This window comes from Brachyhypopomus gauderio, chromosome 3 (assembly GCF_052324685.1).
Source record: "Brachyhypopomus gauderio isolate BG-103 chromosome 3, BGAUD_0.2, whole genome shotgun sequence".
NCBI lineage: Eukaryota > Metazoa > Chordata > Actinopteri > Gymnotiformes > Hypopomidae > Brachyhypopomus > Brachyhypopomus gauderio.
This window is the reverse complement of record NC_135213.1, coordinates 18,137,398-18,153,283: the sequence shown is the minus strand read 5'-3', so window position 1 is coordinate 18,153,283 and position 15,886 is coordinate 18,137,398. Positions and strand designations below refer to the sequence as shown.

General features: G+C 44.0%; 1 protein-coding gene across 5 annotated transcripts in view; it reads left to right on the top strand.

The window, feature by feature from the left end:
* The window catches only part of odad2 (outer dynein arm docking complex subunit 2), a 52,241-nt gene that overhangs the window by 19,577 nt on the left and 16,778 nt on the right, over positions 1–15,886 (top strand). For all 5 annotated transcript variants that reach the window (XM_076999972.1, XM_076999969.1, XM_076999968.1 and 2 more), the window contains 4 exons: positions 4,675–4,908; positions 5,114–5,224; positions 5,388–5,542; positions 10,732–10,974. In XM_076999972.1, coding sequence (XP_076856087.1) covers positions 4,675–4,908; positions 5,114–5,224; positions 5,388–5,542; positions 10,732–10,974 — 743 coding nt within the window. The remainder of the gene's footprint in view (positions 1–4,674; positions 4,909–5,113; positions 5,225–5,387; positions 5,543–10,731; positions 10,975–15,886) is intronic.

The following is a 15,886-nucleotide window of genomic DNA, read 5'->3' as shown; positions in this document are numbered from 1 at the left end:
CTGTAGCTAAGGAGCCTGGTTAGAGATTATTCTAGTTTTGTATGATAATGCATGTTAATACTGAAATTCTGTAAATATAAAGTATAATGGATAACAGCTATGCCTTAATTATATGTTAAATTAAATGGCGTTTGAGCTCAGGTGGAATAATATAAACTGACCAAACTACAAGTTCTTTGAATAAACATTTTTTTTACTAAGTGATTTATTGACATAATCAAGAGCTGCTGTATTATGAAAATAATGGAAGAGCTTTACAGAACTTTACCTTTGTAATTGCAAATTTTGCCATATGTTGCACTGACAATTCTAAGACTTTGGAATAATAATAACAATGGTAGCTAGAATTGTACACCTGAGCTAGAAGCCAGGAACACTAGATAGAAGCCAGGAACGCTAGGTAGAAACCACGCACACTAGGAGGAAACCAGGAACACTAGGTAGAAGCCATGCACACTAGGAGGAAACCAGGAACACTAGGTAGAAGCCAGGAACGCTAGGTAGAAGCCATGCACACTAGGAGGAAACCAGGAACACTAGGTAGAAGCCAGGAACACTAGGTAGAAGCCAGGAACGCTAGATAGAAGTCAGGAACACTAGGCAGAATACAGGATACAAATAAATACAGACAGGCAGACCTCTAAGATCTGCATGTCTCTAACTGAATGACATTCAGACATCCTGTAATCAGAATGGAGGCCTTGACCTCCTAATGGCACATTTCCTCATTTTTCCTTTCCAATGACAATGATTAACACTAGAATTACCACACTATGAACCTTAGCCTTGGGTTCATTTATACTGGTAAGAGAAGAAAATTAAAAAATATATGAAAGAACACAGTCCAGTTTTGTGAACCCCGGGTCCAGAGTGATGGACTGACAGCTGAGCTGAGGACTAACTGTTGTGTGTGGCGTGTGCTTCCTCAACCCGTTCCACCTTTATTTCATTGTATCCCTACCCTATGCTTCCCCCAGGTCCCCCTTAACCCATTGCCCCTTATTACATGGGTCTTTACAGATGTAAAAATTGTATCCTCGATATTTGTGTTTCCTGTATTCAGAGTACCATGAATAGGTGTGGGGTCCTAGTCTGAATACTGGGCACTTACACTTGTTATACTGTTGCCCTTCCTCCAAATTTATTATCTCTGACCTTCCTGCCACATTCCTCTCCTGTGAGAAGGCTAATACTCCCCCCAAGATTAATGGGAGCACTGCTGTCATCCTTACTCTCGCCTGTCCAAGTATTTTAGGTGCTCTGTATAATTGGTGGGTGAGCATTCACCTTTCTCATCGTGCTTGGAGTGCGCTGCCCAATGTGGGGCATGCCCAAGTGGGGAGTGGGGAGCTTGGAGTGGGGCATGCCCAATCAGCACTCCTCCAACTTAGCTGAGGAGCTCGAACACCCTCCTTTTATACTATACTGATTTCAACCATGGTTTCAGATTGTGTCACACCCCCTCCAACGGCTTTGGCAGGGCCTCCTTCACCGACCTGTTAACTTGCAATAAAGCAGACGACAGGTTCACACAATAATTCAACATTTTCATTGTAATGGCCATTCTCTCCTGATGCCTCTTGGATATTCACAAAAAAGATTATTTTGTTGTTTTTTTGTTTGTGGAGTAATTAGTGAACCACCATACATGTTATCCACCATACATACATCACACACATCATCCCTCGTGTTCCTCCTTTTGACACATGGTCTCTTCCATATGTCAATTTTACATGCAGGGACCCCTTTCCGGTCTGCTGAAGGAAAATCATTGTCAGTACATTTAATACACATGATGTTTGTTGGCTGTCTTGTCTGCATGCTCATTTCCTAGAGAGACAGAATCCTTGTTAGTTTGTACTTCACATGTACACACTGCTGTTTGTTTTGGGAGGAGGAGCATCGAGACATTCAGCTATTAATTTGTGATGTGTGATCATCTTGCCTGAAGAGGTGAGAAACCTGTGATGTTTCTAGGTGGCCGTGAACACATTTCAGCCACTGCCACCACACAGCAGTGTGGGTCACTGTTCCGTTATGTTGGGAAAAGAGTTGCAGGGTTAAGAATTGTACATCTCTTAACTTCGATATTTAGCATTCCTAATAAAATAGCTGTCATGTGTGACCTACAACATCACGTGATGCGTTCACTGCTTTCTCAGCAGCGGCTACCGCTCTGAGACAAGAAGGGAGCCCTGCTGCCATGGGATCTAATCTGGCTGAACAGCTATTGGACGCAGTGCAACCCCATGTGCTTGTAGCAATATAGAAGTCATACAACCTTGCTTCTCATCTGCTGTTGGCATGAATGGAAGATCTGGATTAGGCAATCCCAATGTTGGAGTTTGCTGTAATTCTCCCTTTAGCTGTTCAAAGCCCTTTTCCACTTCTCATGTCCAACTAAGTGCTAAGTGCTCTAGTAAGCCCCTCCCGTGAGCTATTGTGCTCAGTGGGTCCTCGAGGCATGCATAGTCACAGATAAATTCCCTGCAGTAGTACATTCCTAAAATAAAATGAATTGTAATTTGGTCCTGGGTCTGTTTGTTGACTTTTGAATTTTAAATGACCATCATTTTCTGGAGTAGTAGGATGGCCCAGGAATTAGATTTAATCTGCACACATTTGGTTTGCACAACTTTTATGCTTTTCGGCGGTTAAATGCTTTAACAACTTAGTCATGTTGCGTAGACACTGGCCTAATATGGCGAACAAATTAAACATTACTGAGCTCAGGTTTAATTCCAACAACTACATGTTGCATTGCAGTGCCTCGTTGTATATGGTTTGACATTACCAAGTATAAATAGGAGTATAAGGTCAACCATTGAAATAAACATAAACCAAAACTGACAATCTGGATGTACCAGTACAGGGGAAAAAATCATTAACCACATCAACGACCAAAAACTACTTGATACTTTTAATGAATCTCTGTAATTTCACTCCACCAAACCCCAAAATTTTCCCTTTGGGCTTCAATGGGTACTTAGGTTTACAAGGCCTGTAAACTTTGAAAAATGTCTCACAGGTTCACATCCTTTGATAAGGCTCATCTCACATTTGCCTACACACACACACACACACACACACACACAAACACACACACACACACTATTTTTGGATACTGGAATGTTGCCGGCTCGCCCACCAGGAGCTACCCCCTCTTCTCACTCTGACTACCCAGTTCAGAGTTTTACAGTAGATGCCCTGTAATTGACTGTAGTCAATACCATCCTGCCTATTCTTCCAGTAATCCACATCCAGCATTCGCTTCAGCCACGGCCCTGAACCCACTCCCAACCTGTGGGCTTGGCCAACAAGACATGTGCAATTCTGTTCTGACACGCTCCGCTCTTCTCTACCAACCTCAACCATCCTCACATGTTGAGTCCAATACACACACTTTAGTATTAGCATTTCGGCCTGCTCAAGGTCTCTAAACCATTTTGCTTGTATGCCATATCTGGCCCTCCCTCATGTATGTGTGCTGTGCAGTGTAGCATGCATGGGTCCATGACATCAGTACCTGTGGGGTTAGTAAGACTTTGCGCAAGAATAATCAGTTCTCCCTTAATATCTCCTGTGGGACAGGTGCTCAGCAGCCACTCATATGCGTAAAAGAGCGGGTCTCATGACAGCTGCATAGCTTGTACCGAATCAGATAATTGAACTTTCAGACCATCCGGTCCACTTTTAATCTGAATACTTGCAAACTTGCAAGCATGCATTAAATACCAGCAAAGGCACCCTAATGTAGGCCCCATCTCCTATAATGAACAGGTGAGGGGTACAGAGAACTGCTCCATGACTTTGTTTCTAATGCACCAACCAACTGGAGATACCTGCCACTCACATGTGGCGACCCACTACACTCAAGATACTTTAATAACAGAGTAGCCTGCGCCAGAATACACACAAAAAATGCTCATTCAGTTCCCCTTATTATTACAGTAAGCATAATTGATCAATAGCAGCAACATTGGTTTGATAAATGGCATAATTGTCTTCACATTGCCAACAATATTTAACTAGTGAAATGCAGTAGCCTGCTCAATTACTTTTCTTCAACAGCAGTAACAGGTGTTGGCGAAAACATTTCTTCATTGCCAAGCATAGAAAAAAAATGTGTGTCCTACCTGCAAGAAAGAGCTGCCCCCTCTCACAGACCATGGTTCTTATACTATTCTTCTACATGATTACATCATAATTCAGTGACATGAGTTATGGACATTGGGTCTCATTGGTGGATGAGGTGAGGTGACACCCCTCTAGGCACCATCTCGCCCCTCCAGGGTCATCAAGTTAAGGCTTCCTTGTTCCTCCGGTCCACCAGATGTGCTATCATTCTTGACCCAGACTTCCTAATCTACAGATAGGCTGAGTGTAGCCTAGTGTAGTGTAGAGGATTGTCTGCTTTTTACTTGCTAAGGCTGTTCACATACACCATTTACGACAGAGAGAGAGAGAGAGAGAGAGAGAGAGCCTACAAGCAAGTAAAGCATACAATGATCAGCGTGTAATAGGCCTGACATATGTTCAATATACCTTATATACCTTAATAAAGTGATTTCCATTCTACTCATTACTAAGTGTGATCAATACAGTACATATATGTATACTGATGAATATGATGACAGAAAGACAAAATATGAATATTTCCACCGCACATGTAAGGTGGAGCTGCTGGCCTGCGTGCCGGGTGACCGCTCGGTCACCTCTGACCGGGAGAGGGATGTGGAGGTGGCCCGCTGTGGAGCCCTGGCACTCTGGAGCTGCAGCAAGAGCAGCAGGAACAAGGAGGCCATCCGCAAGGCAGGAGCCATTCCCCTGCTCGCACGCCTCCTCAAAGTTCCCCAGACCAACATGCTCATCCCCGTGGTGGGCACCCTGCAGGAGTGCGCCTCCCAGGTCAGTCTGGTCACCTGGGGAGGGGGGGTCTTACTGTGACATGTAGCCAGACACCTCCACATGTGCTCTTATAGTGAATAGAGAATTCCTAATGGACACCCAAGTGTCCAACCAAAGCTAGGAGGCCAGATTTAGCCAGATGGGGAGCACCCTGAAGAGAGGGAAGTGTTTGAGCTGAGGGGTTTCTCTTGCTTGGTTTGTTCAGAGGAGCTACAGGGTTGCAATTCAGACCGAGGGCATGATCAAAGATCTGGTGAAGAATCTGAACTGTGACAACCAAGAGCTTCAGATGCACTGCGCGAGTGCCATCTTTAAGGTGAGAGACTCCAGGCTCCTGGCATGGACGTAGGCTGGGACATAGGCCAGCTCCAGCATCTCCGCGGGCTGCAGGCTCTCTCTTCACCTAGAAGCGTAAGTGTCCCAACTAAATAGTGAGCCAACGCTTTGTGGTAATTCGTTTGTGTTTTGCTATGTGTCAGTGTGCGGAGGACAAGCAGACCCGTGATCTGGTGCGGAAGTACGACGGCCTGCGGCCGCTGGTGGTCCTGCTCACCCAGGCCAGCAACAAACAGCTGCTGAGCGCCACCACCGGGGCCATCTGGAAGTGCTCCATCAGCATGGAGAACGTGGCCAAGTAGGCATGCCTCACATCACGGGCTTCTGTGTGTAGTGTATGCATTATAAGCATGTAATAACACATTCATACATCAACCGTATTAACCACTGTATGTGGAGAGTTTCGACTCTAATGTTAATAATAAAGTTAATAACTGCTTGCCAGACAAGAAAATATATCGTTTTACTGAAGATCTCTCACAAACATGCATATATTCCATGTCTATAACAAGATTCAGAAGTATTTGTTGGTAAAGAAACAATTTAACTTAAAACATTTATGCTTTTTTCACGAGTAGTGCAGTGCAGTGCTGAAGTAAATCAACATCTAAGACGAGACAAGCATATGTTATTGAAATGGATGTGTTTTCATATATTCACGATATTCCAGTCCAAGTGTAAATGGTATAGTCACTGTGTGGTCTTCTTCTGTAAGGTGCGAGCAGGTTTTTAGTGGGAGGTTTTAGGGCACGCTTTGGGGGGCTGGAGTTGGCACGGGCTTGTGCTCCTGCCGTGAGATCAGGCTGTGCTGCTGAGCACCAGGGCTACACATGGAGGATGCGCTACCCCACATACGCCCTCTCTCACTCTCCTTACGAGACATCTCATTTGTTCACAAGGAGCGCTCACTTTTTCCACAGCTCTGTTACGCCGTACCCCAACCCCCCCTTGCACAGCACCACTAGAAGTGATTACTTGAACAAAACGCAAACGTTTTTCTACACTCCGTCTGCGAGCTCTGGTCTCTTACGATGACCGTCTGCCAGAGGAATGCGTTTTCCTCTGCGCTCCTTTGCTGTTAACGAAAGATGAAGTAAGGTGCTGATTTTATGCACGCCATTGATGTGCTAGTGGGTCTGCCGTGCCCTGAGCGTACTGGGCCACGGGGGGGGGGGTTCTGCTACACACGCTCCTGTCGCCCCCGTGCCGTAACGAGCTGGGCGGCCAGCCCACAGACGCTTCCAGTCGTTTGTCATGCTCGCCGCCCCGGCCCCTCCCGCCCCAGCGTCAGCACGCTCATGGAGCATGATGACCATCCTGGAGGCTTTCCTGCTGTAATTTTTCTGGCGCACGCTGTTTTTTAAGCCGGTAATTTTTCCCCACATAAATTAAAATGCCTTGGAACCGTGACCTGGCAAGCATGTTCCGTCACAAAGGTGCTCTCATATAAAAATGATTTAGGCATATTTATTTTGTCATGTGGTATGAGTTCAGGGACATGTAGTATACAGATATCAAATATGCATTCTTTTATTCCGCCATTACCTGTCTATAAATTACAGAGTTTTATTTTCATAAGTGCAAGGCCAAAGACCTGATAAAGAGGCTCTGCATTTTTAGTTTATGATAAGAGTGTTTTTGGACTTTGAAGGAGTTATAATAGATTCGGATCTGGGGAGGTGTCTACTGTCTGGCCTTTCACCAGGCAGAAACAGAACTGTTGGTAAGGAATAATGCTGAGGGAGGTGTGAGTCTGCAGTGGCCCAGTAGCAGTCAGACTGCTCTCTCTGTCCTCACCTCATAAGTCAAACGTGACAGGACCTTATCCTGCGTTTACATCACATTAAGTCCTCTGCAAATGGAAGCAGGTGCTCCATGCCACAATCAATTCACTAAATGTCCCATTAACTAAAATGACTAAGGGCTCTCTTGTGTCCTCACTGCTGCAGTGCTATACTGTGCTAAGTTTACCGCTTTCATTTCAAGACAAATGACCAGCGACACTGAAACCTGCATTTTAAAAAAAATAACTGTTAAATCCTGTTTTTAAGGTGGGCTGAAATACAGGGGAGTGTCTCAGCCATGTTGCCTATGCATTAAATATTAGACTTTCTCACTGAAATCTCTCCGCAGTGGGCACAGTTATTAACCATGTTTCCAAGCAAATTATAAACATTCATTTTAAAATCACATAAAACTTTCTGCAAATGTTTCTGTGAGAGAGCATTTTCATCAAAATGACTGAAAGTGAATGAGGTCAGTCTATAATGACATCACATAAAAAAGTATAGAACAGAAATGAGATCTTAATGTGGCACTGACTTGCAGTGAAACTGAAATCGTGGCCCGTGCCTGTGGAGCACTAATTGGTGTGGGCTGAATTATTACCAATCATTAGTTAAGTAATCACTGCAGCTCTTGGTAAATTGTAACTTTCCTCTGTTGCTCCCTGCTGTCCTAACCAAGCTGCCAAAAGCCTTTTTATTTAATGAAAAAATGGTCCACGGTTCTTTAAAGTATTACCACAGAGAATTCCACATGTTTGCTGAAAGTTGAAATAATTGCAGTTTAAATTATACTGGGCAGAATATGAACCTGAAGTGTCTGTCTTTCTCAATAGCATAAAGCACCAAAGATGTGTTATATAGAGGTGGCCCGGGGCGCTTCAGGGCCCTGCCTGCCTCCCCATCTTTTCCCCTCTCCACCAACTTCACTGGCCATGAAGAGCACTAGTGGGTGGCAGAGGAGGCTGGAGCAGCTTAACCCCGCAGAGCCCTGGCTCCTCTACACGGCCATGGTGCCCAGCACCAGCCCTAATGATTCAGAGCCTTGGTGCTGTGCTCAAAGCCAGCAGTGGTAATAATAGTAATGATCAGTTATCATACGCTAACTGCAAGCTTCAAAAAAGCCCCGTGCCTCTCAAAGGCTGATTACAAGATAGCGGCACGCAGCAAGGAATTCTGGGGTGTCCGACGCTGCCTCTCCCCCTGCCTGACCCTGGCCTGCTTTATAGTCCTGTGGGTCACACACACCGTTGGGTGCGAATAAACTATCGTTTTTGGTCATCTGGACAGCAAAGCTGTATAACGCCAGCCGAATATTTAACACACATTGGAATGTGCAGATGAGGATTTGGTTTTTCAGCTCTGGTTTTTCAGGTTATTTGAACAACGTATAAAAACGTCAAAGGTGAGACAATGTGTTTGGATTGAAATGACTAAACCATTTCTGTCAAAGTAGAGTGTGTGTGTGTGTGTGTGTATGTGTGTGTGTGTGTGTGTGTGTGTGTGTGTGTGTGTGTGTGTGTGTGTGTGTGTGTGTGTGTTTCTCACCACTGGCGTGTGGAGTTTTCGAGGGTGTGGTGTGCCCACTTCAACATCAATCACAGTCTGGTGGCACAGGCTCAGTGGCATTGCCTGACTAAATAATTTCTGAGTGTATTTTACAACTATAATTTAAAAGGGCACACACCCCTGACACCCCCCCCCCCCCCCTCAAATGTCCATGAGCTAGTCAGACAGCTGTGTTGCCAAAAGCAGACAGCATGTCTTTGTGTGAGTGATGGGAGACTAACAGTGTGTATTGTGTGGGCCATTATGAGCTAGGAGTGTATACATGGAGGGGGTTAGCACAATTAGGGCACTGACATGGAGTGGGGTGTTTGAGCGTGAGGAAGGTGGATGAAACCAAGGTGAGCTGCCCACAGATGTGCCGAGCAAGGAGCATGTGGTAGCCATTCACCTGATTAATGATGCATCAGAATGAGATGATTGATGGCAAAGAAAATATAGTAATATTTATAGCCATAGTCTTTTTTTTAAGCTGATGCACATTTTTTTAAAGTGCCATGAAGTTGCAGATAACTGCTAGCATGCAGGTATCTGTGTGTGTGTGTGTGTGTGTGTGTGTGTGTATGTGTGTGTGTGTGTGTGTGTGTGTGTGTGTGTGTGTGTGTGTGTGTGTGTGTGTGTGTGTGTGTGTGTGTGTGTGTGTGTCTTGAATTCAGGGCATGCCCTTTCTGCATAGCTCTCCCAACACATTAATGAATGTCTAAATATGCAGCTCCTTGACCCATACACAATGAGGTGTTACAGACATGAAAACACTGTCTCGGGGGCAAAACTCACTTCTTTAGAGTAACAATGGAGTGAGGAAATGTCTTGATGGAGTAGAGCTTGCCAGAGTGTGGATTGAACATTCTGCCAGAAAAAAGCCATGTTTGAGGTGTAGAGCCAGCATTTCAGCTACAATTACACACTCCTCCTTACCTCAATGGAGAGTCTGTAATTGCAGATAATGTTTTCTGCCCCCTCCGGATTATGTTTTGCTTGTTTGGAAGAACTCGTTTCTGCTTGAGTGTTCACACTTCACTGCTCACCCAACTCCGTGGCCTTCTGCGATCAGACAGCAGGGCCAATGGAGAGCTCAGGGAGGCTTAGGGATAAAACCCACCCAACTCCAGTCTCTTACCCTCCATCCCTGTGCTGCTGTTCCACACCTGCCTGTGTGTTTGGCTTTCTTCCAGAATGTTGCTGCCACAGGAGTCATCCCCTAAGAGGTGGTATACCATAATCAATTATAATCATTTGTTACACAGACGGTTCACTGTAAAGCACTTGACCTTCTGACAAGATTAAACAAAGTGCCGACCTGCTCTTGAACCCAGTATTTCTAATCGCAACTGATTGTTCCGATAGTTTCTGATAGTTTCATTGTAATGTGTGTTGGTGTTGGCTGTATGAAAACAGACACGTAAGGCATATCATTTATCAACCAAAATGTGCGTGCAATTAGTTTCCAATTGTATTTCAGCACATTAAAGATAACACCAGCGTCATGAGACCTAGGATGTGTTGTGAAGTTTGATCTTGGGTTCAGTAGTCCTTACTTTGGCAGCCTTTCTGTTCATTGCTGTTTTACTCACAAGAAAGCATTTGTTGTACTTTGACCAAAACCAAGTGACCTTGGACACTGTGCGATTGCTTTAAAGCAAGGTTGCCAGAAACCGTAACTGTGAATAAAAACAGTCATATAACTTAACCGTGCTTCAGAGGTCTATAGAGGCGCTCCACCACCACATTATACCCCTTTTAAATGTTTACTGTAGTTTGCCACTGTACAGATCTTGGCAAACAAAGCCAAAATCAGAGCAAACGCTCTCTCGCGGGCCCCCACCAAGCCACAGAGGGCTGTGCTCAGCAGCGTGGGAATCAGCACCATTCCCCAGAGACACCTGATTTATTCTACTCCGCACACCCACTGCAGACTCCGTGCCCCCTTGCCGATGGCCACTGAGGGCCATAGGGCCAGCAGAGCGTTAGGGTCCTGTCTTCTTACTTTTGTCAGTGTGAAATCCACATGTATGAAGCATCTGTTTTGTGTAAGGTTCTATTCTACGATTCCAAGAATCTAACCAATGTTGCACCTGGTGTAGTTTGAGCAGTTGTGTTTCTGCGTTTGCTGAATTCCTGTTTTTCCTTCTGACAGGTTTGAGGAGTACAAGGCTTTGGAAATGCTGGTGGGTCTACTGACGGACCAACCTGAGGAGGTGCTGGTGAATGTAGTTGGTGCTCTGGGGGAGTGCGCCCAAAGACCTGGCAACCGTGCAACCATCCGAAAGAGTGGCGGCATACCACCCCTGGTTGGCCTGCTGACGGGAACCAACCGGGCCCTGCTGGTCAACGTCACCAGGGCAGTTGGAGCCTGTGCTGCTGACCCGGAGAGCATGACGTAAGTTCTACAGATCTTCACTTGGTTCCTCACCTGAGGTTTTTGCCATGGGTCTTCTCTCCTTGGCTTGAAGAGAAAGGGAGGAACACCAAACTGCTCTGCCCCTTTCAGCATGGTGTTCCTCACTGCTATATGCCAGATTATTTACTAACTACAACCCAGGACAGATCTGAGTTTGAAGTCCAGAGTTTTCTGGCAGGAACTCGTGGGCTTCCATTGCTGGCAGCATCAGTGGTCCCATCGGCCAGTTTTAAAATGGTTCCTCTGCCCTTGGCTTGATCCGGGTTAGCAGGAAACCACAATGTTGCTCTGGCTGAAATATATGCTGTTGCTACTGATTCTGAATTGCAAGTTGATTTGCACTCATTCCTGGACCTAAAACAGTCGCTTTAACAATTTCTCGGCTGCTTCCAGCTCTCAGGGCTCACGGCCGTCCCCGCTGCACTTAGCTGCGCTCGGGTTGGGAAGACATAACACTGTTCTCAGTTTTAACATGCCACGTTAGCCAAAGGTCCCCGAGAGGTCCCGTGTGGTCCCCCCCATTGTAGGCATGTGGTGGCCAAAATATGACATGTCCAGTCAGAGCTTCATCACTCTGGGCTGTAATGACAGGGTGCTGGGCCTTTAGTTTGTATCTACCTGCTGCTCCTCTCATAGCTGTGGCCAGGGCGGAGGCCTTTGTTGTCTAACTGTGGTCAGTTTATGTGCGCTGCAGTACAGAGCTGGCAAGGTCAGTCAGGCCCAGCCGCAAAGAACTGGAATGGAAACAGTGTCAATGTACATGAGTATGTGCTGAGAACATCTTCAATCAGCCCTGGCTTCAGTGTGACATAAGGTAATGTGATAAATACACTGAGAGCTGCTTCAGTGTGATATAAGGTAATGTGATAAATACACTAGGAGCTGCTTCAGTGTGATATAAGGTAATGTGATAAATACACTGGGAGCTGCTTCAGTGTGATATAAGGTAATGTGATAAATACACTGGGAGCTGCTTCAGTGTGACATAAGGTAATGTGATAAATACACTGGGAGCTGCTTCAGTGTGACATAAGGTAATGTGATAAATACACTGGGAGCTGCTTCAGTGTGATATAAGGTAATGTGATAAATACACTGGGAGCTGCTTCAGTGTGATATAAGGTAATGTGATAAATACACTGGGAGCTGCTTCAGTGTGATATAAGGTAATGTGATAAATACACTGGGAGCTGCTTCAGTGTGACATAAGGTAATGTGATAAATACACTGGGAGCTGCTTCAGTGTGATATAAGGTAATGTGATAAATACACTGAGAGCTGCTTCAGTGTGATATAAGGTAATGTGATAAATACACTGGGAGCTGCTTCAGTGTGACATAAGGTAATGTGATAAATACACTGGGAGCTGCTTCAGTGTGATATAAGGTAATGTGATAAATACACTGGGAGCTGCTTCAGTGTGACATAAGGTAATGTGATAAATACACTGGGAGCTGCTTCAGTGTGACATAAGGTAATGTGATAAATACACTGAGAGCTGCTTCAGTGTGATATAAGGTAATGTGATAAATACACTGGGAGCTGCTTCAGTGTGACATAAGGTAATGTGATAAATACACTGAGAGCTGCTTCAGTGTGATATAAGGTAATGTGATAAATACACTGGGAGCTGCTTCAGTGTGATATAAGGTAATGTGATAAATACACTGGGAGAGCTGCTTCAGTGTGATATAAGGTAATGTGATAAATACACTGGGAGCTGCTTCAGTGTGATATAAGGTAATGTGATAAATACACTGGGAGCTGCTTCAGTGTGATATAAGGTAATGTGATAAATACACTGGGAGCTGCTTCAGTGTGACATAAGGTAATGTGATAAATACACTGGGAGCTGCTTCAGTGTGATATAAGGTAATGTGATAAATACACTGAGAGCTGCTTCAGTGTGATATAAGGTAATGTGATAAATACACTGGGAGCTGCTTCAGTGTGATATAAGGTAATGTGATAAATACACTGAGAGCTGCTTCAGTGTGATATAAGGTAATGTGATAAATACACTGGGAGCTGCTTCAGTGTGATATAAGGTAATGTGATAAATACACTGGGAGCTGCTTCAGTGTGATATAAGGTAATGTGATAAATACACTGGGAGCTGCTTCAGTGTGATATAAGGTAATGTGATAAATACACTGGGAGCTGCTTCAGTGTGATATAAGGTAATGTGATAAATACACTGGGAGCTGCTTCAGTGTGATATAAGGTAATGTGATAAATACACTGGGAGCTGCTTCAGTGTGATATAAGGTCATGTGATAAATACACTGGGAGCTGCTTCAGTGTGACATAAGGTAATGTGATAAATACACTGGGAGCTGCTTCAGTGTGATATAAGGTAATGTGATAAATACACTGAGAGCTGCTTCAGTGTGATATAAGGTAATGTGATAAATACACTGGGAGCTGCTTCAGTGTGATATAAGGTAATGTGATAAATACACTGAGAGCTGCTTCAGTGTGATATAAGGTAATGTGATAAATACACTGGGAGCTGCTTCAGTGTGATATAAGGTAATGTGATAAATACACTGGGAGCTGCTTCAGTGTGATATAAGGTAATGTGATAAATACACTGGGAGCTGCTTCAGTGTGATATAAGGTAGTGTGATAAACACACTGAGAGCTGCTTCAGTGTGATATAAGGTAATGTGATAAATACACTGGGAGCTGCTTCAGTGTGATATAAGGTAATGTGATAAATACACTGGGAGCTGCTTCAGTGTGATATAAGGTAATGTGATAAATACACTGGGAGCTGCTTCAGTGTGACATAAGGTAATGTGATAAATACACTGGGAGCTGCTTCAGTGTGATATAAGGTAGTGTGATAAATACACTGAGAGCTGCTTCAGTGTGATATAAGGTAATGTGATAAATACACTGGGAGCTGCTTCAGTGTGACATAAGGTAATGTGATAAATACACTGGGAGAGCTGCTTCAGTGTGACATAAGGTAATGTGATAAATACACTGAGAGCTGCTTCAGTGTGATATAAGGTAATGTGATAAATACACTGGGAGCTGCTTCAGTGTGATATAAGGTAATGTGATAAATACACTGGGAGCTGCTTCAGTGTGATATAAGGTAATGTGATAAATACACTGGGAGCTGCTTCAGTGTGATATAAGGTAGTGTGATAAATACACTGGGAGCTGCTTCAGTGTGACATAAGGTAATGTGATAAATACACTGGGAGCTGCTTCAGTGTGACATAAGGTAATGTGATAAATACACTGGGAGCTGCTTCAGTGTGATATAAGGTAATGTGATAAATACACTGGGAGCTGCTTCAGTGTGATATAAGGTAATGTGATAAATACACTGGGAGCTGCTTCAGTGTGATATAAGGTAATGTGATAAATACACTGGGAGCTGCTTCAGTGTGACATAAGGTAATGTGATAAATACACTGAGAGCTGCTTCAGTGTGACATAAGGTAATGTGATAAATACACTGGGAGCTGCTTCAGTGTGACATAAGGTAATGTGATAAATACACTGAGAGCTGCTTCAGTGTGACATAAGGTAATGTGATAAATACACTGGGAGCTGCTTCAGTGTGACATAAGGTAATGTGATAAATACACTGGGAGCTGCTTCAGTGTGACATAAGGTAATGTGATAAATACACTGGGAGCTGCTTCAGTGTGATATAAGGTAATGTGATAAATACACTGGGAGCTGCTTCAGTGTGACATAAGGTAATGTGATAAATACAAAGAGAGCTGCTTCAGTGTGATATAAGGTAATGTGATAAATACACTGGGAGCTGCTTCAGTGTGATATAAGGTAATGTGATAAATACACTGGGAGCTGCTTCAGTGTGATATAAGGTAATGTGATAAATACACTGGGAGCTGCTTCAGTGTGATATAAGGTAATGTGATAAATACACTGAGAGCTGCTTCAGTGTGATATAAGGTAGTGTGATAAATACACTGAGAGCTGCTTCAGTGTGATATAAGGTAATGTGATAAATACACTGGGAGAGCTGCTTCAGTGTGATATAAGGTAGTGTGATAAATACACTGAGAGCTGCTTCAGTGTGATATAAGGTAATGTGATAAATACACTGGGAGAGCTGCTTCAGTGTGACATAAGGTAATGTGATAAATACACTGAGAGCTGCTTCAGTGTGATATAAGGTAATGTGATAAATACACTGAGAGCTGCTTCAGTGTGATATAAGGTAATGTGATAAATACACTGAGAGCTGCTTCAGTGTGATATAAGGTAATGTGATAAATACACTGAGAGCTACTTCAGTGTGATATAAGGTAATGTGATAAATACATGGAGAGCTGCTTCAGTGTGACATAAGGTAATGTGATAAATACACTGAAAGAGCTGCTTCACTGTGATATAAGGTAATGTGATCTTCAGCATGTGTGTTACTGTACATTTCTAATGTGGCTCAGTGAAATCAGTAAAGCGGGTTTGAAGCCTGACCGGCAAGAAGATCTGCAAGCAGAGGCAGTGAGTCAGTTGTATATAAGCAGTTAATAAGTCCTGTATGCTTGTCTTCTGCCATGACCACACTTTCTACTATGGCTCAAGCCAAGATCCACCTTTAGGTTTCTTCTTTACAATTAGGTTTTTGCTGTAGCAAAACCTAGATACTATAACTCATCGTCTCCAAGCCCGTCTTCCATCTGTTCCAACACATTTGTATGAAGAGAGAACACAACTCTAGGTACAGGTGTAGAGAGAGCTGGAGCAGAACTTATCAGGGCTGGACTGAGAGCCACTGCTATAACCAACACAAGTGCCCCGGTGGATTTCTGCACAAGCAAATTTCAAGCTTGTTACATACATAGAAGTGAATAAAAGAAGCCTGTTACGTTTAATTAAGCCCAAAACTCCCATGTGA